The sequence below is a fragment of the Apium graveolens genome, chromosome 5 (assembly GCF_009905375.1).
Source record: "Apium graveolens cultivar Ventura chromosome 5, ASM990537v1, whole genome shotgun sequence".
NCBI classification, from domain to species: Eukaryota; Viridiplantae; Streptophyta; class Magnoliopsida; order Apiales; family Apiaceae; genus Apium; species Apium graveolens.
In genome coordinates, this window is record NC_133651.1 from 60273497 (window position 1) to 60298278 (window position 24782).

At 33.7% G+C, this 24782-nt stretch overlaps 2 protein-coding genes across 4 annotated transcripts; one reads left to right on the top strand and one right to left on the bottom strand.

Moving 5' to 3' along the window:
- Positions 1-4622: 4622 nt before the first annotated feature.
- On the top strand, positions 4623-14759 carry LOC141724066 (E4 SUMO-protein ligase PIAL2-like). Of its 3 annotated transcripts, none has more exons than XM_074526057.1 (17): positions 4623-4923; positions 6715-6787; positions 7684-7749; positions 9579-9644; positions 9746-9825; positions 10477-10528; positions 10607-10678; positions 10883-10950; positions 11026-11074; positions 11198-11282; positions 11361-11462; positions 11581-11623; positions 11800-11851; positions 12382-12498; positions 12564-12860; positions 12947-13129; positions 13823-14759. In XM_074526057.1, the coding sequence occupies exons 1-17, from the start codon at positions 4769-4771 to the stop codon at positions 14336-14338; spliced, it is 2076 nt and encodes a 691-aa protein (XP_074382158.1). In that variant the 5' UTR covers positions 4623-4768; the 3' UTR covers positions 14339-14759. The 3 variants fall into 3 exon arrangements, with proteins under 3 accessions (XP_074382158.1, XP_074382160.1, XP_074382159.1); XM_074526059.1 differs by having other exon boundaries at positions 13872-14064; XM_074526058.1 differs by lacking the exon at positions 7684-7749.
- A 1448-nt stretch (positions 14760-16207) lies between these two features.
- On the bottom strand, positions 16208-21525 carry LOC141724068 (large ribosomal subunit protein mL46). The gene is made up of 6 exons (XM_074526060.1): positions 21275-21525; positions 20883-20948; positions 19512-19586; positions 17342-17471; positions 17141-17266; positions 16208-16705 (listed from the first exon to the last, which is right to left on the bottom strand). Exons 1-6 carry the CDS (start codon positions 21439-21441, stop codon positions 16559-16561), a joined length of 711 nt encoding a protein of 236 aa, XP_074382161.1. The 5' UTR covers positions 21442-21525; the 3' UTR covers positions 16208-16558.
- Between the last annotated feature and the right edge of the window lie 3257 nt (positions 21526-24782).

The following is a 24782-nucleotide window of genomic DNA, read 5'->3' on the forward strand; positions in this document are numbered from 1 at the left end:
CTTGATTACCTCTTGCTCACGTTCTAATTGTTTAGAAAGAATTTCTACTTTCTTAACAGATTCTTCTAGTTCACTCTCAACAGTCAAGCATTTGATTTTAATCTTTTCAAGCTCAATTACCTTACCCTCTAACACAGCATTCCTATCACTTAAAAATATATTATTCTCTTTGATTCTTGTGTTTTCTTTAGCTAGTGATTTAAGGGAAACACGCAAATGATATAATTCATTGGACAAATCATTTATGGCTTCATTGCATTCAATATTAGAAAGCTGAGAGAGGTCAGTAGTAATTACCTGGTTGCTTGATGAACTAGTTTCGTTTTCATCAGAATTAGCCATCAGGGCTAGGTTGACATATTCCATATCATCATCTTCATTAGCTCCATCTGATGCCCAATCATCTTGAGTAAGAAAAGCTTTTTCCTTTAGTTTGAGCAAATCGAAATATTTCTTTTTGTAATCAACTTGCTCAAATTTCTTCTTATCAGAGGATGGCTTTCTGCACTCATTTGCAAAGTGTCCACTTATGCCACAGTTATAATATTTGAACTTAGATTTGTCCACCATGTTCTTGTTTGACTTAGTGAATTTTGCATTTTTCTTGAATTTCATCTTTGCAAACCTCCTGGACAGAAAAGCCAGATGTTCATCAACATCATCAGATTCATCTTGACTGGAATTGTCTACAACCTCAGCTACTTGCTCCTTTCCCTTGCTTGATTCTGATTTGCTTGTGCCAATTTTAAGACTTGGCATTGTCTTTTCTTCATTCCTGGCTTCAATCTTCTCATTGTCAACTACAAGTGTAACTGATCCACCTTTTCTTTTTCCCTTTTCCAACAGCTCATCTTGCTCCATCTCAAGTTCATAGGTCTTCAAAATTCCATATAATCTTTCAAGTGTGAAGTCCTTATAATCTTGAGAATTTCTTAGAGAAACAGTCATAGGCTTCCATTCCTTTGGTAGAGACCTCAGAAATTTTAAATTGGAGTCCATGACTTGGTACACTCTGCCATACAACTTCAATCCATTCAACAGTTTCTGAAATTTATTGAAGGTATCATTCAATGATTCTCCTTCTTCAAAATGAAAATATTCATACTGTTGAATGAGAAGCTGCATTTTGTTTTCTCTAACTTGCTCAGTACCTTCACAGATAAGTTGCATAGTATCCCAAATTTCCTTAGCAGTTTGGCTGTTAATGACATTGTCAAACATATCTTGATCTAGGCCATTAAACAGAATGTTCATGGTTTTCTTGTCCTTGTGAACCTCTTCAATATCTTCAACAGTCCATTCTGCTTTTGGCTTGGGAATAGATTGTCCAACAGCAACTGTTGCAGTAGCAGCTGTGGCCACCTTGTGAGGGATGTGAGGACCATTTTCAATGCAGTTGATATAGCTTTCATCTTGAGAGAGAAGATTTAAATGCATCTTCACTTTCCAGTGATGATAGTTATCTCTTTCCAGGATTGGAATCTTTACACCAATATCCTTCTTACTCATGATGTTAGCAGAATAGATCTTTAAACTCTTTGTATGTTAAGAGCTTGCTCTGATACCAATTGTTATTCCCAGTAGACTAACAATGAGATTTACAGAAGGGGGGTTGAATGTAAATCTCAAAACTTTTTCAAGTTTTGAGCAGTTTCTAAGACTAAGTGTTTTGATGAACAAATGTGTGTGAATTGCTTTAAACTAATACAGACAGATATATATATTCAAGCACAAATGTAAAGAACACAAAGAACTTAAAAACTTTTCTGGTGGATATGTTGTTCCACCAAAGATGTGTTATTTCAGAAAATCTGTGAATCAAAGAATTGATCACAGTCGCGTCCTAGTACAAACTAGATGATTTTCTCTCTGGATTTTTCTAAACAGCTCTGGAAAATTCACACTCTAATTACTAGCTGCTACTTGGTTTATATAACACCACGTTTACAAGTGAAGACAAAACTGTAGAGTACAATTAAAAGATTCTTCACATGTTTCTTCTTCATTTCTCTATCCAGTATAATTTAGGTTTAGCTGTGAATCTTTGAATACTTCCTTGTTTGCACCAGAATGGAAATGCTGCTTTTTCTTGATTCCCCCTAGAGGCTGCCACATTCCAGTTTGTCTCTGTCAACCCATGTGCCTCAGTCAGCTTATGAATTGTCACTATCAACTGCTATTGAACTTAGCATCCGTTGAAGCTTTTATCCGTTGATGGCTTTATCCGTTGAAGCATTAGCAGTTGAAGCTTTTATCCGTTGATGCACTCATCCGTTGATGGATGTTATCCGTTGAAGCTTTAGAGACATCCGTTGAAGCTTTGTTTCTCATCCGTTGAAGACCTTTAATATCAGTTGATACTACTTCACTTATACAAAATTACAAGGCATGAAGTATTTACAATTAGCCCTCCTATTTGCATATCCACTAGTAGTCAACATGACTTATAATTTCCCACAACATCTAAGAATTACAACTGAAGTACAGAGAATGAAATGTGCTACAATACTAAACTTATTTCCAAGTAAAGCTACTCCTTCAACGGATAGCCAGAATGGTCTTATCCGTTGAGGCTACAAACACCAGATTTCTACTTAAGTGTTTTGTTGAACTTATCATCAAACTAATACACATATTCCTAACAGGGTTCTATAAAATTTTTGTAACAAAAATGAACACAAAAGAACTCATATTTATAAAATATATAATAACATTTTTAAAATTCAACCAATACAACCATTACTCGGCAGCACATAGAAGTTATAATCAGTGTTCTAAAAATTGGATGATTAGATTAATCGGAGTTCGGACGGTCCCGTCTTAATTAATCGAAAATCGGGTCAAAGTGCGTTTTTTAAAAAAATCGGTCAAAAGTCGGCTGATTCGGTCAAAAATCGGTTAGTTCAGGTCAAAAATCGGTCAGTTCGGTCAAATGGTGAAAATTAATAAAAAAATATTTTTTATGAAAAATTGAAATTCAAAATAATATTTAATATTTAATAATAATATATTGACGGATATTGACTATCATATTCCCCTAAATCCTAATATGTAATAATTGAACAAGTCTCTTCAATTAAATTACTCTTATTCATCCTTCACAATTTTCTGTAGTTGATTTTTTTATGTAACTAATATAGCAAATTACGAAGTTATATCTAATTTATATATAGTAGTTAGTAACTTTCGAACTACTAAATAGATATTATTAATTATTATGCATAAATCAACTATAAAAAAATGTATAAAATACTTAAATACCAAATATGAACTAATGATACGTGATATTATTTTTGTAAAATTATGAAAGGTTAAAGAAATTTCAATAGAATTATATTATTATTTAATTAATTAAAATATTTCCAATTAATGCTTCGATTAATTGATATGATTAATCACCGATTATTCGATTAATCACTAAAAGGTACCTTTAGCAAACAATGCCGATTTCCGACTTTTAAGGGCCATTTGATAATGCTTGAACGAGTAAGTTTGAACTGGATGAGAAGGATGGAGTCGTCCAGATCATTTGTTTTTCCTTTAAAATTCTGGATGAAGCAAAATTCTTCTGGACGAATGGACTAAAAATTCCTATATGGACGGTTCTTTCACGTGTAGACCAGTACATTACCATTACAAATATGCTTCATATACCTAGGTTGTTCCTTTCAAAAATAATTTTAGATGTCATAAATAATAATTAATTAGTTAAATCGGTCCTAGAATTGATCATTATAATCGAACTATTTTAAACACAAAATCTGCTAAAAATGATTTTATTTTATGATAAATATTGTCATTATTACATGTCTACTAGTTAATTAAATTCTTTAATTAGCAAATAAGTTTCAGAATTATTAATTGCATAAATATTTTAAAGATTTTATATTATAAATATTATGATGTTGGACATGATAATTAGAAGATTTTAAATTTAAGATATTACATGTTTATTTTACATTTTAAAATTTTTAATCTATTCAGGAAATTTGATTGTGATTTGTCAAATGACTCGAATGAGTAGTTCAGAAATTCTTCCGGTCCAGAAATTTTAGTGGTCCAGAGAATATCGTTCGGATATGTCAAATAACCCCTTAGAACACTCGGTTATAATAATAGATCTTGGTAAGTGCAGTGGGCTAGCTTCCCATCAACAAGTTGGTTTGATTATTAAAGTTTCTAATAATAAATTAATGGTACGTCGAAAATTGATGAATTTGAAAAGGGATAATTGCATCATTCTTTCCCCGCTAGTCAATTAAAAAAACTCCTAAATCAATTAAAATATGAATGCGACACATATGCTCCAAGTATTTTATGTCCTGACATTTTTTAACTTGTTGCTATTTTGTGAAGACAATGAAATATGTTCACCTAAAATGAAATTTGTGCAATATATTGAGCAGTGATAATTAATTATCGTGGGTTCGATAGTTGTTACAGTATTATTGGTACGAAAATATAATTTTTTATGGTTTATCTCTTGGTTTTATTAATTTAAAATCTTTCCCAATCAGTTAAAAAAATTGGGTTCGGCTGAGTACAGTAACACAATACAGTATATACAAATTAAAGACAGAAGAATTATTGATTCAAGAATTAGGGAAAAAAACAAGAAAACAGAAAACTACACAGAAAAAGGAAAACACCAAGAGAGGAATAAAAATCGGAATAGAATAGTAACGTTCTATATTCGTAAAGACAAAGCTAAAAACCAAATAGAATAGTTACGTGTAAGAGTGAAAAGAGCTGTTCTGTGAGTGAGAGAATGGAAAGTCCTAGGAGAAGCTCTGTCCCCGGCGGTAATAACAGCGTGTCGTCGCAACTAATTGGAGCCGCCGTTGATCTTTTAACATTGTATTGTAACTCCGGTAAACTCAACGATCCTCGTGTTATAGCCAAGCTCTGCATTACCATTACCAGGTCCTCTCTCTCTCTCTCTCTCTGTGGTAAATTACGACTAGATAATACCGTTTAATTCTTTTTCTTGTTACTTGGGTTTTTGTTTTTATTGTGGAGATAATGTTTGCCTAAGTAAAATCAATGCAACTCACATTTCCTCTTGCATGTCCGCTATTTTACTATGAAGTGATATTTATGTAATTTTAGGAGTGAGTGTCTGGTAATAATGAGTCTAGTTTGATTTGATTTTTTTATGGAGTTCTGGTTCCAGGAGAATGTTTCTGAAAATGAAGATAGTGCTATACTGCTATGATTACTTATATGTTATTTTTTGTTAAAAGGTCCTGATTTGGGACAAAAATAGGGAAACATATCTTCCAGCTGTCATGTTAAGGTTTAGTGGATGTTAATCCGAGTTGCGTATTTTGGTCAATTGGTGCAGATATGAGTTGCCTTATCTCAAGTTCCGGATCATTTTAAGTGCACCAGCTCCCCTCCCATTTTTTATGTTGATGCCTGTAATCTATGTTTTATAAGATTATGTGTCTACATACAGAGAAGTAAGATGGGGAAATTTTATAATGTAGCCTCCTTGGATTTTATTATCTATATACCTTGTGCTTTTCAGTTGGAAACATTTAAAATTAATGTATGTTATTCATAAGATTGTACAATGTCTAATGATAACATGATATGTAAAGATAGTGAATACTATTTTGGTCAATAACGCTCCAAAATACTTCAGAAGAAAAAAATATACATTCTACCTTGATTATCAGTCGTTCTTCCTATTTTTTTATTATATCAAGGTGACTTGCTCTATGAGGTACAGATTAAAACGTGGTGTGTTGTTATACTATATAGTTTCACAATATAACATGTACTGGAATGTGGAACCTAAACACCAGAGGATTTAGGAGAGTACCTATGCATGAATGGGACTCATAACTACAAATTAACCATGGTAGTGGTAAGATAGAACTTAGATAATTAATTTGTAGAGTCTGTCAGACAACTTTTTACCAGGGTTTTACCAATTCATGGGAAACCATTTGGATAATATAGGAATTTTATTAGATTATAGAAATTTCTGTAACCTCTTGTTGATATACACTACTGATTATGGATCAAATTAATAGTTCTTCAGAATAGCGAGAGAGACATCGTTGTCAATATTATATTTACTGCCTGCTAAATGCTAATACTTCAATTAAATATAGAGATATAATCAAAAATACTACTTTTTTAAAGTTTGTTTGCAATTTTAATATCTTTTGAAAATATTTGCAAAAATACGGTTTCCAACCAAAAGCAACCAGATATGCAACTTCTTTTACGTTTTCTAAAAATAACTGAAACTTTTATTGGTTGCATTCGAGGCTGCGTCGAGTTGCAAACCCTTATTTTTGCAAAAAGTTTTGGAAAATCGTATTTTTGCAAATTAAAATTTAAAAGAAAACGTATTTTTGCAAAAATAACATTAAAAATCGTATTTTTCAAAAAAAAACCTCTTAAAGATATCCCGGTCAAGGATAATTTGCTGATGAAATTACTGCACAGAAATCTTTTACCTACATTATTGCTAAAAATAACAGTAAAGAAGAAGTAGGTCTTGAAAGAATGTATTGTTGTTTTTTCAACTAAAATTAGCTGCTTTGGTTTTTTTGGTGTGTTTATGTGTGCGCGTTTGTTGTTCTTGCAGTATTTGTGAAGAATGTGCACATGTAATAATATTAATTCTGTCTTTCTCCGCATTATTATTACTACTATTTGATGATATTCTCTACTGATATTTTCTACTGGAAAGCACAGAGGGATTGATCATGCAATTGCAAACAATGAAGTTCCAACAAAATCACGGGAATTACCTACATTATTACAGAAGGTGAATTTCTTGAACTTCACACTTTTGCTGCTGTGTCTTATATGTGCTAAAACTTGCGTACAATTTGCATTAAACTCCCTACGTCGCACAATACGTCGCACAATACGTCGCACAATAGTAGTCTCTTTTGAGAGAAATCTTTTTCCCATAATACATGTGCACTTTTAATTTCCAATGCAAATATGTTGATATCATTCCAAAACTACCCTTCTTGAAAGTCGTATAACAATTAATGAGGGTTAAGTTAGAGTCTTCATTTATTCATTTATGAGGGGTATAAATGAAAAAAGATCATCTAATTAAAGTTTTCTTAATATGCGTTATTTTTTCAAAAGAGACCTGTATTGTGGGACGGAAGAAGTACTTTTTTGAAAACATACTTACCTCTTAGATAAACGCTAACTTTAAAGTACTCCTGTAATTGTTAGAATTTCAAATGTGCATAGCATGCATTACAAATCTTATTGAGTTAAGACTTAAGATTGAGTCTTGCACAGTTAATAGGCAAATAACGGCTTTCTGTTTGATGCTGTATATTAAAAACAATTTCTTATGGTCTGTAATAAATAATCTAAGAACTAGTATAGTAGAGCATGGAAATATAGTAAAGTTTTAGTGTTCTCAATGAAGACTAGTGCATGTTATAGAACCTATCCGACGCTTTAGGTGGAAGCTAAATGCATCTTTTGAAGAAACAAAATTTGTGCATGTTTATAGAACCTATCCGGCGCTCTAGGTGGAAGCTAAATGTATCTTTTTAAGAAACAAAATTCATAGCATGTAATAACAATAGTCATACTATTTTCTGAGTAATTTAAGCTACATCACAAGCTGACTAGATATTTGCCTCCTTAATATAATATCTTCTCTTTGTTTGTTCTGTACTTCTACTATAGATAGATATATGGAAGCATGACCTATCTGTCATCATACCTTTTATGCTGCTCATGATGTCTGTCAAGGTACATTAACCGTTCTGGCATCCTGTACTATATCATAATGGCTTTTTATCAAAGCAGTGAAACATTTTGACTGTCATTACGAATATTAATTGTTTGCTAGAATAGAAAGATATTGCGTCACCATATTTGACTTTAATGTTTAGTAAATTTTAATATTTTATAATGAGGCATAATCTTCTTTGATGTTCAACTTCTAATGCTTCACTCCTTGCACATGGAAACTGGTTATCCTTTGAAGTTTGAATATATGTAATTTCTCATTTTCTCTCGTACATGTTAGATATGTTATAATTTATAAATCCTCATCAGCCAAACTAACTAGTATAGAAGCTTGCCTTCTCCCGTCAGAGTAGGGCTGTCAAACGGATAATTCGGATACGGATCAGCCTATATCCGAATCCGGATCCAAATCCGAAAATTCGTATCCGTATCCGTATCCGAATCCGGAAATATTTAAAGAATAATATATGGATCCGACGGATACTATCCGGATACGGATAATATCCGGATCCGAATTCGATTTTTAATCAGATTTTTTATTTTATATTAAAAATAAAAAAAAATGAAAAAAAATTGAAAAAAATAGTAAAAATTAAAAATTCATTTTTAAAAACTAAAATAAGGGATTTAATCATATTTTAATTTTTCAAAAAATTAATTTTATTTTTCTTTTTATTATAATCGTTATCTATAAATTGTTGAACTCAAATGATTTTTTTCTATATGTCTATAAAATTTGTATAAACATAATATTTAATATATATATATATATATATATAAGTATATATATACACATAAACACACTATAAATTTAAAATAATTTATTTTTAAATTATCTAAATATTTAAATATAAAATATATTTATTCGGATTCAGATATTATCGGATACGAATATGCCTATATCCGTATCCGTATTCGCAATCGTCGGATTCGAATATGGATAATATCCTCTTTGTTTCGAATACGGATAATATCCGCTTTATTTCGGATACGATTGCGGATTATCGGATTTTTCGAATTTTTTTGACAGCCCTACGTCACAGGTTGGATAATTTAAATACACTTAAGCTGCAACATAAGTCTTGCCTTATTAGAGCCTTCTATAACTTGGCTATAAACCACAAGCCTATGCGGTTCAGTATAACTTGGTAGTAATTGGAGTTTGTTAGATCTACCAAACTTCATTCATCAACTTACTACAACTGTTGTTTACTTATTTAATATAGGATGCTATATACACCTTCCTTCTGACAGTTCCGACCGAGCTAGCACCTAGTAGTTACCGCAAACTTAACTGAATTTAATTCTCCGTTAGTCCTTTATAAATGGCAATTACTGAATATAGCACCAAGCATTTGCCAGATGCTTTCATGTAAAAAAAACTACAGAAGACCTTTAAATCTGTGTAGTACCTAGAATACATGTACAGGACAGGAGCCGCGTGTAGCTTAAGAAAAAATATAAATCAAACCTAAAGCTGACAGTATTGTCTTAAGGATTATACTCTTACTGGACAGGAGAGTATATATGTTCATCTGGTTTTAAAGCCAGTTAACAAAAGTAAGAACTTTCTCCTTATCTTCCTGAACTCTTCTAAATTCCTGTATTTTCTTTACTTACCGTAGAATTCTTAAAGGTAAGTGAACAAATGGAGGTCAGCCCTTTTCCTGGAAAAGTACTTTGTTATTATCATTGTTTAAATTGACTTATGCCGTGTTGTTTATTTTCTCATTTTAGATCCATGTACTTTGGGCACAATTCACTTTATCTGTTATATTTCATATGTGCTTCTGAGTTCTTTCTGAACTGATGCTGCAAAACTCTGTCAGATTGCTTGTGAAATTGGATGGTTTCAGAAGAAAGAGACTGATGATCTTCTTTCACTGGCGTATGAGGTAAGCCAGAATTTTCTGCCTATATTTATCAATTAGTGCCAACATGGGATGTGTATTTTTGGTCTTTGGTTCCCTTAACGGTATTGATTGGGCATGCATAGGTCAAAAGATTCTTCTCCACCGATGATGTGTTACAGGGACCATGTCACGCTCTTCCCCATATTTCCATTATTATGTCTAGGTATGAATATACTCCGTTCATGAGGTAGTCTGAAGTCTCTGAATATTCTATTTGTTAAAAATTGATAATATAAATAAACAGCAGTTTAACTGTCACGTCTAGCATTAATCTCAGGTATTAAACAAGTGTGTAAAAGTTATTCAGCCTAACATCCATTTTGGTATTTTACATGGACTTTTATTATCCACGTACTAATTTTCTTCTTACCAAGCTGCTTTTTAATATCCGACTTAGTTTATGTAGCCATCTGTAATTGACCATATCAAAATCTCTAGCACTGTATCCTAGTGGATTCCCCTCTTCTTTTGGTAACAAGAGGTTGCGTGTTCAAATTACAGTGGAGGCATGTGAGTGTGAGTGTTTAAAAATTTATAATTGAACATGCTTAAAAATTAAAAGCACATGATAAACAATGTTTTACTAGTGCTTATCTCTACACACCTGTAAAGTTTCAAGAGGTTGAGGGTTCAATACTCACTACTAAAAAAATATATTTTGTCTTAAGTTACCAGATTCCAATTCCTTAGCCTGAGGAGTAGTATTAGTCTATTATCTAGGTATACTATTAGTACTATATATTTACTTTCGCATAGATCACCCCTGCTCCCTTTGGTCTCAAAACAGCACTGGGTATGCCTTTTCTAATTGCAGATACTATCCGAGTTTAAAGATTGAGAACACACTCTGTTTCACCGAGGTCAAGGTAAGTCTATGTATGATTCAATTGAATTCATGAGCATGTTATTAAATATCTCTCTAAAATTTTAATTTCTTACTGTAGCCTGGATATAGAACCATTGTGGCAAATTTCAAATTATCACGTAATGTGGTGGCTTCTGAGCATAAAATGATAGTAAGTGGAAATATTTGGCTTCAAACTGTTCACACACTTCATGCTAATCTAGTTTATTATGACATTAAGGATTTTGTCCAATTACGTCATCTTTTTTCTGCTTCCTTTTTCACTAAAGGTCCTGTTAATAATTTAGCTTTGAACTACTCCACTATTACTTACCTTTCAAAAACTTCACCTCCAGTGTTCTGTTTCTTTATACAGGGAATGATTGTAGTTCGAGTAGACGACATGGATACATCATCATGCACTATTACTCCACAGGAAGTGGAGTACGTCTTGATTTCTTCTCTTTTTTTGTACTTTTATGTAATTTTTAAATATCTTAGTATCTTTTTTTTTGTCAGCATTTTGCTAAACGGAAAAGGTGTTCTTGGAAGAAATAATACTTCCATGGTTAGTGTAGATATCAGTGAAATATATTTGAAAGGATGTATGTATTTCTTAATTTTCTGCAGTGAAGTTTTTAATGAAAAATGAGGTTTATATGGTGTGTACTGCATGCGTTATCTATGACAGGAACCTGTACCTCAGCTACCAACAGATGTGACTGCAATGCTCAAATATGGAGTCAATCTTCTTCAGGCTGTTGGAAATTTTAATGGTATTTTTGGATTCATAAGTTGTGTTTGCATCAGACCATCAACTTTCAGATTTTCATTTAGTCGTAAAATATGTACAGGCCCTTATATAATTGTCATTGCCGTAATGTGTGCGATTCCAACTTCTGGCACCCTGCATTTGCAAGATTATGTTCAGCCTGTTGTTGCTTCTAGTGACCCAGGTGAGTAAATTGATAGATGAAAGGATAAAGGTCATTGCATTCTTGTTGATTTAAAGTTTTGAGTAAGTATTGCATGCAAAAAACTAAATGAAGTTGTTTCTTATGTGACATGTATCAGGCATTGAGATGGCTTTACAAACATCACTAAATTGCCCCATAAGGTAGGAGACATCTCTTCTTCTAGCCTTCTAGGGGGATTGATGTGATCTATTTATTTCTCTCTTATCAATTAATAAAAATAAAAATCAGTGGTAGGAGTGGTAGTCTTTCAAGGTTTTTCTCGCTTCCCTTGGACTTTTTATGCATGTTATTCCATTTTTCCATTTTCATTTTACAGCAAAAAACGAATGAGAACACCAGTTAAAGGGCATCTCTGCAAACATAAGCAGGTTAGTTTGCGTACATGCTCTTTTCTAGTAGAAATACTTTTCTTAGCTTATTAATTATTATAAAAATATTTTTTTAGCTAATTGAAAGGGAGTAATACTTTTTGTTGTCTCCTATTTTAATTTTACCTGGGGCACAAAAACACAAAAATTAGGGGCATAATTCATAACTTGATCAAGTCTTATCTCCGTTTGAGTATGTCATAACTGGGATTGAATTGATTGTCCATGTCATCCATGGAGAAGGATATGCTTTCAAATCTTGATTACGAAATACTCATATATGAATAATTATGTAAATAAATTGCTAAAATATATATATATATATACAAAATAATAAATGTATATGTGTGTGTACGTGCGTGTGCATGTTTTATGTGCACAAAATTTTTATTGGCTTGGGGCTTGAAAATTTTCAGGGACGGTCCTGAACAAATTTATTGATGTTAATCTCATTTGTATTATATTTATACAGATCTTACTAGTGGACAGCTTGACTTACATTGTTCTGAAGTTCAATTCTTGTCATGCAGTGCTTTGATTATGACAGTTACTTGAGTTTAAATTCAAGAAAGCCTTACTGGCGCTGCCCTCTTTGTGATGAGCCAGTATCCTGTTCAAATATACGCATGGATCAGAATCTTGTTAAGGCATGTTACTTTTGTTAAATCATTTAATCATTCTTCCTGCATAAACTAATGCACTATACAATCAGGTTCTGAGGGAAGTGGGAGATAATACTGTTGATGTACTTGTATCTAATGATGGGTCCTGGACGGTTGTAGCTGAGAACATTGATCCTCCTTCTCCTTCAGCAAGCAAGACCCTCCAAGAGGAAAAGCAGAATCAAAGCGGCCTTTTAAGGAGCCAATCCAAGGCCAACAACTGTAGTCAACATATTTCTCCTACCAAAAATATTGACCCCTCTAGAGTCAACAATACGCACCAAAACACTTCTAACTTCAGTAGCTTGGCAGCTGACTGTACAAATCCTAATGACCAGGGAAACAAAGTATGGATTCAATTAATTGTTTTTTTGTATTAATAGCTGATTGCACTTTGTTTACACATAATTGTCTCTTTCCTTGGTTGTACCAGAATCCAATAAGCATGAATATCAACCCCAATGGCATGTCTGCTGCTAAGTCTCCAATCCTTGATTGTAAGGGATGTTATCTAATTCAAAAGGACTCAGAGCTAAGTAATCAAACTTCTCAGGCTTGTATCAACACATCTAGCTCGGCTAACAGTTTGTCACCGATGCTTAATTTAGTGAGCCAGGTAATACTAGTGTTTCCTTTACTACTACGTCAATAAGTTGCGAGTTCCTATTTGAAACCCTGGACTACGCGTCTTACACCAATGTTGTGCCTTTGTATAGTTGTCCTAATAACTTAGTCTGATTCCTGATTTCAAGCAAAGGTTGCAGTGTTCTTATGTTTGTGTATCTTGGTCAAACCTTTTACTTATGATGAAATTTGAGTTGCAAATTTGAGAACTCACGGCCACATACAAAGGATCCAGTTTTAAGACAAACTAATGGTGCGAGATATGCATGGGACAGAACCTAACTTGGTGCAATATAAGAGATATAATACCCCAACTTAAATCTGCTATCTCATTTTCTGGCAGTGTGCATACTAAATCTTAATTTGACTAATGTCATTCATAGAGTGGTCCCTCAACCCCCCGTTGATAGAACCCCGTATGTTGATCCTTTATTCTTGGAGGTCAATAAGTTAACACATTCATATCACAATCTGGGGTAGAAAAAATATGCAAAGCTAAGAATTTGGACTGTGTCACATTAATTATTCAATGAAATTCTTCTATATATGCCCATTGAAATTACTTTAAGCCTTTAAATTGCATTGCTCTATACCTTCTAAGTTTCCCCCAGTATGGAATTGTAATGTTGCGCAACTGGGAACTGATTCTTGAACTACAATCTCTTGTTATTAACTAATTTGACAGGCAAACTTCCTGCCTGAGCAGAACTCAAATGCTTACATTCTTCCCACAGTTGAGCAAAATGGATGCTACCAGAACTCTCCAGGATCGTATGCATATCAAAATTTGAAGCCCGGTAACAGTAATTGTGAAGCTGCTCGTGTTCAGCAGGTGCAACTACAAAGAGATGGTAAGGTTCAAGCTTCACTTGCTGCCAAGAATAGACCATCAGTTTTTGTCCCATGCACTAAACGGCCAAGACCAGAAGGTGAGCAGGAACAGAATATGAACGAGAAAAAGAACCATGTATCTCATAACGATGGGTTGGTGGAACTTCCATCTGAGGGATGGAGGCCCTCTGGGAGGATGAGAGGAAGCCTCCAGGGCCAGGCTTATATAGAGGCATATCGCCAGTTCATTGAGCAACCAACTCAATCTGTTCGAGCTTCTGAACTACCTCCCAAATTGGTGGAAACTCTGACTGTTGCTAAAAGCCATACTCCAAATATAAAAGCTTCTCCGCAAACAAAAATTCAGTGAGATTGTGGCAATGAAATAAATCACGAAGGGAGTTCGAACTATTGCCCGAGCTATCTCAGTTGTAAAAAAGACCGGTCATCATGGAGTTTATGTTTGTCCTATTTTGAAGGAAACATCCCTGTCACCTTTCCGAGCAGCTTCCATTGTTGTAACATCAAACGTGGAAGTGGAGAACCTGTTGCTGCTGTTTCCTGTTGATGTTACAAGAACAAGAACGTTATGTACATTTACGTAATATTAGAAGTGGAAGATCGTGGCTTCCTTTTTGATTTGTGTTCATGGGAATATTGAAAGTTCACTTTCTTCTAGTGGTCCTAATTCTCTTGGGTGCGCTTCACCCGCGTAAGTATGAACTGAGTGTTACATACGAACAGAATGACCACTGACCAGCTGTCAGCACCAAGTTTCTTTGAACTTCCCATTCCCTTTCTATGCGCAAGTAGGGCTGATTCAAATTGAGTTGATGCGGTTACGTAGGGCTGCAAATAAACAGAACTGTTCGTGAACAAAACTCGGGATCGGCTCGGTAAGCCGGTCTTCAACATGAAAATGAGCTCAGATAAATAAACGAGTCAAGCCGAACTTTTTGTCTGTTCGGCTCGAACTCAACTTGTTTATTCGGGGTCGGCTCGAACTCAGTAATTCGACTCGGCTCGGATAAAGTTTATCTATATTATAAATAATAAATTATTACTAATCACTTAAATGTTTTTACCAGTACATTTTTCCATCATTTATTAATAATTTAAATATTTTAGAGATTTTGTTTATTTTTATAAATTTAATCACTTAGTTTTTCGTAAGTAATTATCAAATTGTTATCATGATACAATCTCCAATTGTTCATATTTCATAAACATCATTAAATAACTTGTAATTTACATAAACCAAATTTAAATAAAACAACAAAACATAATAAAATTTGATATCATCATTTTAAAAAGTAATGTACAATTTAAAATTATGAACGTCTCAATAATTAAAAATAAAATTGTATATATTTTTGAAAATCGACTTGAAAAATAAAATAATATAGCTAGATTAAAAAATAAGTGTAAAGTATGAGTGGACATATATAATTTTAAGGTAAAACTAGTAGTTGATCTCGATACAACTTGTAAAATTATAAATTATAATTTAAGATTATTCGATTGAAAAAAATATTCAAAATATTAATGGACAAATTCGACTCGACTTGAGTTTGGCTCAGCACGATTGTTCGTGAACAAACTCGTGTTCGGCTCGGGCTCGACTCGTTTATAAACAAGTCGAGCTTGAACTTCACTTTACGCTCGGTTATTAAGCTCGGCTCGGCTCAATTTAAAAATTAACTAAGCTCGGCTCGGACAGAATTCGGCTCGACTATGTTCGTTTGCGGCTCCACAATTATGTTTAATATGTGCCGAGCAGTTAAGTTATCAACATTTGGTCCTAAAGTAATACAGTTACATTTTTTTTGAAACAAGAAAAAAATACATAATATAAATTAGATCTGAATATATCAAAGTATATGTCACATCCTGACGTTATTATTTGCAACTTCATACAGCCTGACAAAAAAAATTATTCAGAATATTAAAAAACTAAAAGAAAATATTTACATATTGTATTTTTTTTTTCTCCCATTAACAATAGAAATTAAGAATACTTGCATTGCTGTTAAAAAAAATGAATCTAATCACAAAAAATTAAAGGATTGACATGAGTTGTATTTGATGTTTGAACTTACCTTCTTTATGAAAAAACAGAAACATGCTTTTATAAATAAGATTTTAATGTTTCATTAGTGTCAGAATTTTCGTCTAAAATAAATCACATCAAATTTTACTTTCATAAGTTGGCAATTTAGCATCATAGAGACAAAGAAACTTGGAAACAATGTGCCCTTGTACTGGAAGAAGTTTCAGTTTTACTAACCCCACAGACTACAAAGTGCAACGCAGTACCAGTGTACCACTGCTATACTGCTAATGCACACACCACAAGTTTACAAACCCGTGTACATACAGCATTGACGTATCCCCAAGAGACTGGAGTACATGCATAAAGCTGCTGTACTCGAGTTGAAAAGCCCACTTTAATTATTAACTATGTCGGTATCCAAAATCCCTTTGATTAACTCTAGTACAAAATATGCTTTGATGTTCAGGCACAAGCAGATACTCCGGTCATCAAAAAGATATCACTCCGAGGACAAGTTTTGATTTTAAAGTAACCACATTACAAACTAATAATCATCTTGTCCAAATATTCAGCTTGCTCTGGGAAGTACTCTAACAGTTCATCCTTAGTCACCCAAACAAAGTCCTTACCTTTCTTGATATCAAACTTGTTGGTTGCAATAACTTGGGATTTGAAGATGAACCGCTGAAAAATGGCAACAAATAACAAAGATTTGTAAATTTCAATTAATTAAACTATCAGCAAACGTCGGCAATGAGGAAAAACACATGTTAAGCAGACAGTGAAGGATGAGGGACCTAAAATATAGTATGAAAAGGCCCGTTACATGTAAAATGAAACTTCTTTTGTTACACATATCCAATTTAACAATTGGAAGTCAGACAACGGCTATTTTTTAATATCAAAATTCCACAAATTTAGTTAATATATAGCTGTTGGGATGGTCTAGCTTGTTAAAAGCATCTATAATCACAAAAAAAAAAAAAGTTAATTCAATTTTTTTTATTAACTATTCGAACCAAATTTAGAGACAATTAACTTGACACTTAAAATAGGACATTTGTGGTACTCAGTAGATTAGTGAACTATATCTACCGATAAGCTTCTTTTTGGGTCTACCTTCAAAGTAGAAAGTTCCTTGTCATTCTCCTTGGGTGGCATAATCATGTGTCCCATTGGAGCATTCCCAACAAAGTATGTATGGGAAAGGTCACCAATAACAGACTTTAATGCAGACTCTGCACACTGCAACATTCAAAAAAATATTTACTAAAAGAAGAGAGCCAAGAAGCAAGTCTCTGCTAATAAAAGGAAAATCACCTTTCGCAATGTCCCTTCTGATTCATAAATCTTCTCAGGAAAGTGCCAAACAGGCTCCTCACCGGAAGCCCCATATGTGTGGCCATATATTAAAAGATAGAGCCTTCTATCAAGCGCCCTCTGTAATGACCTTAATGATAAAAGAAACAACAACGCACAATGTTAGACAAGGTAAAACTTTTTATCTACAGCGTCGGCCACAGCCTCCGAAAGGCATGAGTACACAAAACTGTCACATCACTAAAGAGTGATCCACTAGGGATTTAAACATGATATCACATGATGTCCATTATAACAAAGTTGGTAACATAATTGTGATAGCTCTGACGAAAATTTCAAACCGAAAATGTTACTCTGAAATAAAAATACTCTACACACCAGCAAGATGCATCACCAAATCCTAAAGGAATACAGGTCTAATGTTTACTTATATTTACACTCCGTCTACCTAAGTTTTTGCGGCTACACAACCATTCACACGTAGTCCAGTTTATGCCAACAAAATCACTCTGCCTTGTCTCCGCACATCTTATTTTCATTTCACTATCATATAATAATTATTATATTTGTAATGGGGGGGCTACAAAAAAATTATGTTTAACTTGTAGAATCGTGTTCGGCGCATCTTATATGATGTGCAACATGTATTACATGACATCATATTAACTTGGTAAAATAATATGTTGACATTGTACATATCATATAGAGTCTGTTAGCACAAAAATACAGGCATCGACTACGAGTACTACCAAGGAGAAGAGTTGCAGTAATCATGTCTTACAACATCGTCTTAATTGATAGCTGTGAATCACTATGTATCACTATAAGCCACCTCATGTACACTGCTAATAACTCTGCAAGAACAACTTATATAAAAATCTTATGGCAACACTAGAAAATTTCAAAGCAGTGTCATAACCTGAAAATTTACTCCTTTAAACAATTAAAAATCTAATAAAATTGGATGCATGGTCTATGTATATCAGGTGCCTAATTAGATCCCTTTTCTTATACTGATAAGCCTGCTACATCAAGATAAAAGGCTTAAGCGTATTCTTACAACTCATTGACAGTAGGAAAATTTTAAAAAAAAACTGAGAGCTTAACTCTCGTAAATCTTCTTCTTTAAGGGTAGAGTTTAGTTGGTTCTTAAGAATGACTGGTAAGTTATATGTCAGGATAGCTGAGTATATATACTGATATAGTATGACTGTATGAGTGGTAGTATAGTCAGTACAGTAAAGTCAGGACAGTAGTGCTTAAGGGCAGGGTAGTCATTTCCATATTGTTTTAATTACATTGCTGTTAGAATCAGAGTCTATAAATACTTGTAATTGTTCTGTGTTTGTTATGAATGAATATTTGAAAATGGCATTTGCCACCAAATCTCATTCTGTCTCTATAACTGATTCTTACTTTCTCTCTCTAGGGTTTCTAAACCCATTCTATCTCTCATCTCTCTGAACTCTGTTTCTCTCTCTTCTCTCTCCAGTTTCTCTCTTATCTCTACCTAATCTCTCTAATTCTATCCTATTCTCTCTGTTTCTATCTCTATTCTGCTCTAAATCTCTGTTCTCAGCTTACTTTAGCTGTTATCCTACTTAAATCAACAGAAAACACCAAAAATAGACACAAAATTGTCCAGGGACTAATCAGTTCCTGACATTATACCCCAGCCCAGTGGAGAAGGTAATTATACTTCCAACTTGGTAGTACTAAGGGCACTTGAACCTAGTTCATACTCTAACTCCGCTAGTGATCCCAAAGAGTCATATTTTGCTGAGAAATTAATCACTATAACATATATTTCTAAAAGACTACTTGAAGATATTGAACAGTATGAATTAAGATATATAAATGGAAAGGCACAACACGTTCAGTTTAACATATGAAAAGACACTTCCATTAAAAAAGAATTTCAAAACCTTTAGGTATAAACATTAAAGTTCAGAATCCAATATTAACATAGATGACACCACATAACAGAGTTTAATGTTGTAAGGCATGTCTATCCATTCTAAATAGAGAGCATGTCCTAATAATTTAGTTGACCTACTAAGATAGAAGTGAACACATATTACTAGTTCACTACAATCCCAAATGGAAAAATAAGATCATCAGTATGTGAAAAGCAGAAATAGATAAGTCATGTGGATAGATTTCAACTTACTTTTTATCATTCATTTTGTCAGCTTCAGTTACTCGAGGAGCAGGTACATAATCGATATTGTAATCACCTTGTCCCCTGGTTGTGATGAACGATGACATCATTGGTAATTGACAGACAGGACATGGAATAAAACAATGTCTTAAATTAGAGCATGCAGCAGATAAATGTTCAAACTATGAAAAAGGTAGTTTCCTGAGAAGTATATGATATGTTCCATGATACTTCCATCCTTAGTTACCCAGACTCTTCATTTTGCTTCGAGTACCCGTGCCGGACACTCGACACTCAGACATGGGTATAGACACTCAGACACTTATTTTAGACCAAAAACATGTAAATTTTTCAGAATATTGCCGAGTCCGACACTTGGATACGAACCCGTGTCCGACACCGATACCCAAGTCCGGGTAACATAGCTTCCATCTGTTCAAAACTTTAACTTTAGAAGTCAATTTGACATTTTCATCCTATACATGTGTGTATTATATCAATTCTCTACATAACATTTTTTGATAAATGACGGGTCAGTGACTTTCCATTTCCCAAAAAAGAATATGTCAGTGCCATCAAATGAACACAGTATATCTTTTACAGTACACAACCCTACAATTAAAGTCAGCAGTCGAATGATGCTAATCTAAGCAACTTAACATAGAGTGCTAGTAGTTGACAATATGTGATTTCCAACCAATTAATATACTAAATATGGAAGTGTTTCTAAAAAAAATTGAAGTGTTGATTCACTATGATTACACATTCCCCAGTCCCATGACCACAAATCAATAGAAAATTCTCAGCATAACATTCTTTTTATGATTAGGAATAAGGTATTTGTATTCTCTAAGAAACAAACATATGCTGCAAACATAAAGATCTCCAACTTATCAGCTTATGTCCCAACAGAATAAGTGTTACATAAAATGAATTTACAAAAGCAAAAAAGGCATGTCATCCAAGATGAAAGTCATCTTTATTATCATGACAATAGTAAAAAACTATCAACCCATTATCATTTAAATTTATCAGAACTTAGAGGCAATCACTAGCAAATATTAAATAATGATTCTAATACAGATATTAAAAGTTAAAACGCATTTCTTGCCCTTTGTAGGTGAAAGTAATCTTAAAAAGTGTTTTTGGATTGCTACTAGAACTAATTCTCAGTAATTTAAACAAGTGCTAATTTTATAGCTAGCCTCTTAATTAGTGAACATCACTGTTGCTAAATGTCCTAAACACTAAAGCATCTTAGCTAAAACACCATCCATACAACAACACTGCCTTGTCCCAAACCAGAAAAAAATATAATTAACTATTACAAACCAAATTTCAATATTTGGAACAAACAATCATCAAAAATAGCAGCTTTACCTATTATCCGCCTTCTTCAGAAACGAGTCCGGGTATGCCCTCCGAAATTGCTGACGCCATCGAAACCTTGACACATACAAACCACGAACATCACATCACATTTCCCGATTAAAAGTCACATACTAACCTGAACTCTCAAATGTAATTAAATAAAACATTCATCTATAAACTTATAACTACTTTTTCCATCCTCTTTCTCGACATAATTTCCAAGACATTTCACCTTCTAACTCAACAAAATAAAATACTGATCGAAAAGACAATACACATTCCAAGTTAACAAACTAAACCAAAAAACTATCAAAAACAATCAAATTATTGGAGGAAGGAAATTATAAAATTACTTAATCAAATAAATATAATAAAAAGAGGAGTGAGATATAGAAAATTACGAGAACTCCTGGAAAGCGTAGACAACAGGATCGATCTTAGGGATTACAACAGGCAATCGCTCGAAAAGTACCGAAGCTATAATCTTTTCATCAGATTTCGTCGCGGTTGAACTAAATTGACGCCTCGTAATCAGAGATGTAGCAATGCTTTTACAAGATCTCTGCATTTTTATACAGATAGGCTTTATGTATATTGAGGTTTGAACAGCACGTTTTTTATAAACCCTAGCTGCTTCCCAGTAATCTGGTTAATCGGTTAATCAAGTAGGGAAGATAATAAATTGGTTAATTACCATTTAGCCCTTCAAATCAAGTAGTACTGTGCTTTGGGAAAAAAAATTAGTTTATTGAAAAAATAGCTTATCGAATAAAATTAGAGATGGAATCCGGATCAATAATCAAGAGATTTTTTATTTTCTTTTATCGTAAGTAACCCGCAAGCCGCGACCTTTCGGGTGCGCACCGGGTAAAATCTGCGGGTTCACGGGATTAATATTGGCTGTTTCGGATTAATATAACCCAATTCGGAATTTTGACACATGATAATAGGGAAAGAGCATGAGCTGGTTTGGCTCAATTTTTGGATAAAACCAGAACCGCAATTATATATATTTGATTTCTAAAATTGAAAACCGCAACTGTTGGCTTGGATTTGATTTCGATTTCGGTTTAAAAAACACTGGTTTCGTTATAATCGGTTCGATTCTGAGAACAAAACCGACAAAGATAAAATTAAATAATGTATTCTAAGTTCTAACACAAATAGCACGACCAGTTTGAAAAAAATTAGCCAAAATCAGAAAATTAGGTTGCAAGACAAAAATGAAAATAAAATAAAATATTTGCTACTGTGTACACTACAACAGCATATTGAGCACCAAAATGAGATGAGTTATTTAATATAGACTATAATTAGCAAAAGATAAAGACATCTCATGATGTTTAGAATTTTGTTCAAAGCCGAAGTTTAAGATCAAATTCATCTTCCCTATGTATACTGGTGTGCCCAAAATTTTACATGGACTCAATTTCAGGCTCATAAGGAGATTGAGCCCCAATAAGATGGATTATGAGATGGTTGGGTGCAATTTTGGCCCAAATATTGATGGTTTTGGAGTTATTTACACTAAGGTGCAACATACATGTGAAACTGCAGTTTATTATGAGAGGTTTTTGTTATTCCCAGTGAACTAACAATGAGATTTACAGAAGGGGGGTTGAATGTAAATCTCAAAACTTTTTCAAGTTTTGAGCAGTTTCTAGTCTATGTGTTTTGATGAGCAAGTGTGTGTGAATTGCTTTAAGCTAATGCAGACAGATATATATTCAAACACAAATGTAAAGAACACAACAGATTTAAAAACTTTTCTGGTGGATTTGTTGTTCCACCAGAGATGTGTTATTTCAGAAAATCTGTGATTCAAAGAATTAAATCACAGCTGCTTCCTAGTACAAACTAGATGATTTTCTCTCTGGATTTTTCTAAACAGCTCTGGAAAATTCACACCTAATTACTAGCTGCTACTTGGTTTATATATCACCAAGTTTACAAGTGAAGACAAAACTGTAAAATACAATTAAAAGATTCTTCACATGTTTCTTCTTCATTTCTCTATCCAATGCAATTTAGGTTTAGCTATGAATCTTTGAATACTTCCTTATTTGTACCAGAATGAAAAAGCTGCATTTTCTTGATTCCTCCTAGAGGCTGCCACATTCCAGTTTGTCTCTGTCAACCCATGTGCCTCTGTCAGCTTATGAATTGTCACTATCAACTGCTATTGAACTAAGCATCCGTTGAAGCTTTCATCCATTGATGCTTTATCCGTTGAAACTTTATCCGTTGATGCATTAGCAGTTAAAGCTTTATCCGTTAAAGCACTCATCCGTTGATGGATGTTATCCGTTGAAGTTTTAGAGACATCCGTTGAAGCTTTGTTTCTTATCCGTTGAAGGTCTTAAATATCAGTTGATACTTTTTCACTTATACAAAATTACAAGGCATGAAATATTTACAATTAGCCCTCCTATTTGCATATCCACTAGTAGACAACATGACTGATAATTTCTCACAACATCTAAGAAGTACAACTTATATACAGAGACTGAAATGTGCTACAATACTAAACTTATTTCTAAGTAAAGCTACTTCTTCAACGGATAGCCAAAATGGTTTTATCCGTTGAGGCTACAAACACTAGATTTCTACTTAAGTGTTTTGTTTAACTTATCATCAAACTAATACACATATTCCTAACAATCTCCCCCTATTTATGTCTACTAGAATTGTAGGCATAAATTTGGGTTTAACTTGATGATAACAAAACACTTAATAAACATATGAACTGTAATAAAGCAGAAATTCAAAAGTGCTGCAAAAATGTGTATACTGAAATGGAATTGAAGAATTATATTGTTTCCAAGGGTGCTCCTTTAGCCTGAGCAGATTAATTTCTTTTCCTTTGATCCCTTGTTTTCTTTTCTAGCCTCCTGTCATTCTCCTCTAGTTGGAGTTGAAGTTGTCTGTAGAACTCAGCTTCATCTTCTTCATTGATGTCCAACTTAGATTGCATATCCTTGAGAGTTTCATTACTGGCAATCTTGAGCTGATCTTCAAGTCTGAAAAATCTTCTGACTCCTTTATTGTCTCTGAACTCCATCAACCAATGAGGTGATTTATGAACTGTAATTCCTCTTTCTTGGATGAGTGATGTTCTAGGTAAGGCATTGGGCTCCCACCAAGTCTTCCTTATGCTGGCAATCTTGTTGAGAATCTCAGTTTTGGCTGTCCCGGTAAAGCCAGAATCCCTTTTTATGGATGAGTAGACTCTAACCAAGGTAGAGTAGCCTTCATTCAGAATCCTGTAGAGAGGCCAAGTCATTTCCCCACTTCCTTTATATTTGAACACTAGTCTTTCTGGAAGCTGTCTGTAGGCATCTATTCCCCTTACTTCCTCCAGCTCATCCAGATAGAGTTCAATGTCTGAAAATTCCTTTATGTCACAAATGTGAACATAATCATCCTTTGAGGCTTGTGGCTTAGGCTTCTGAGTGAATTTTATTGAGGTTAGAGGAGGTGTTGATTTGATTTTCTTTTCCTGTTTCTTTGATGGTGGAGAAGTGGTTAAGAAGGTGGGCAATTTGATGGTGTCCCAATCAATTGGTTCCTCCTTAGGAGTGATTGTTTCACCATGGATGTTTATGAAGGGGTCAGGCACAATGGGTTCAGGAATAGAAGGTAGTGGTTTGGAATTTGATTGGGTTTCTTCAGTTTCATCTACCATCTTTCTTTTTGCATTGGCCTTCTTTCTGTTCCCTTTCTGCCATTCCTTTCTTTCCTTACTTCTTTCTTCCACATCATCACTAATCATGTCCCCCATACCTGCATCTTCACTTTTGTCTTCAATTTCTTTCTTTTCTTCAGCTTGACTTGACTTTAGCTGTTTTTCAAGCTTTGCTTGTGCTCTTTTATCAGCCTTTAGCTTTTTAGCTTCTTCCTTCAGCCTTC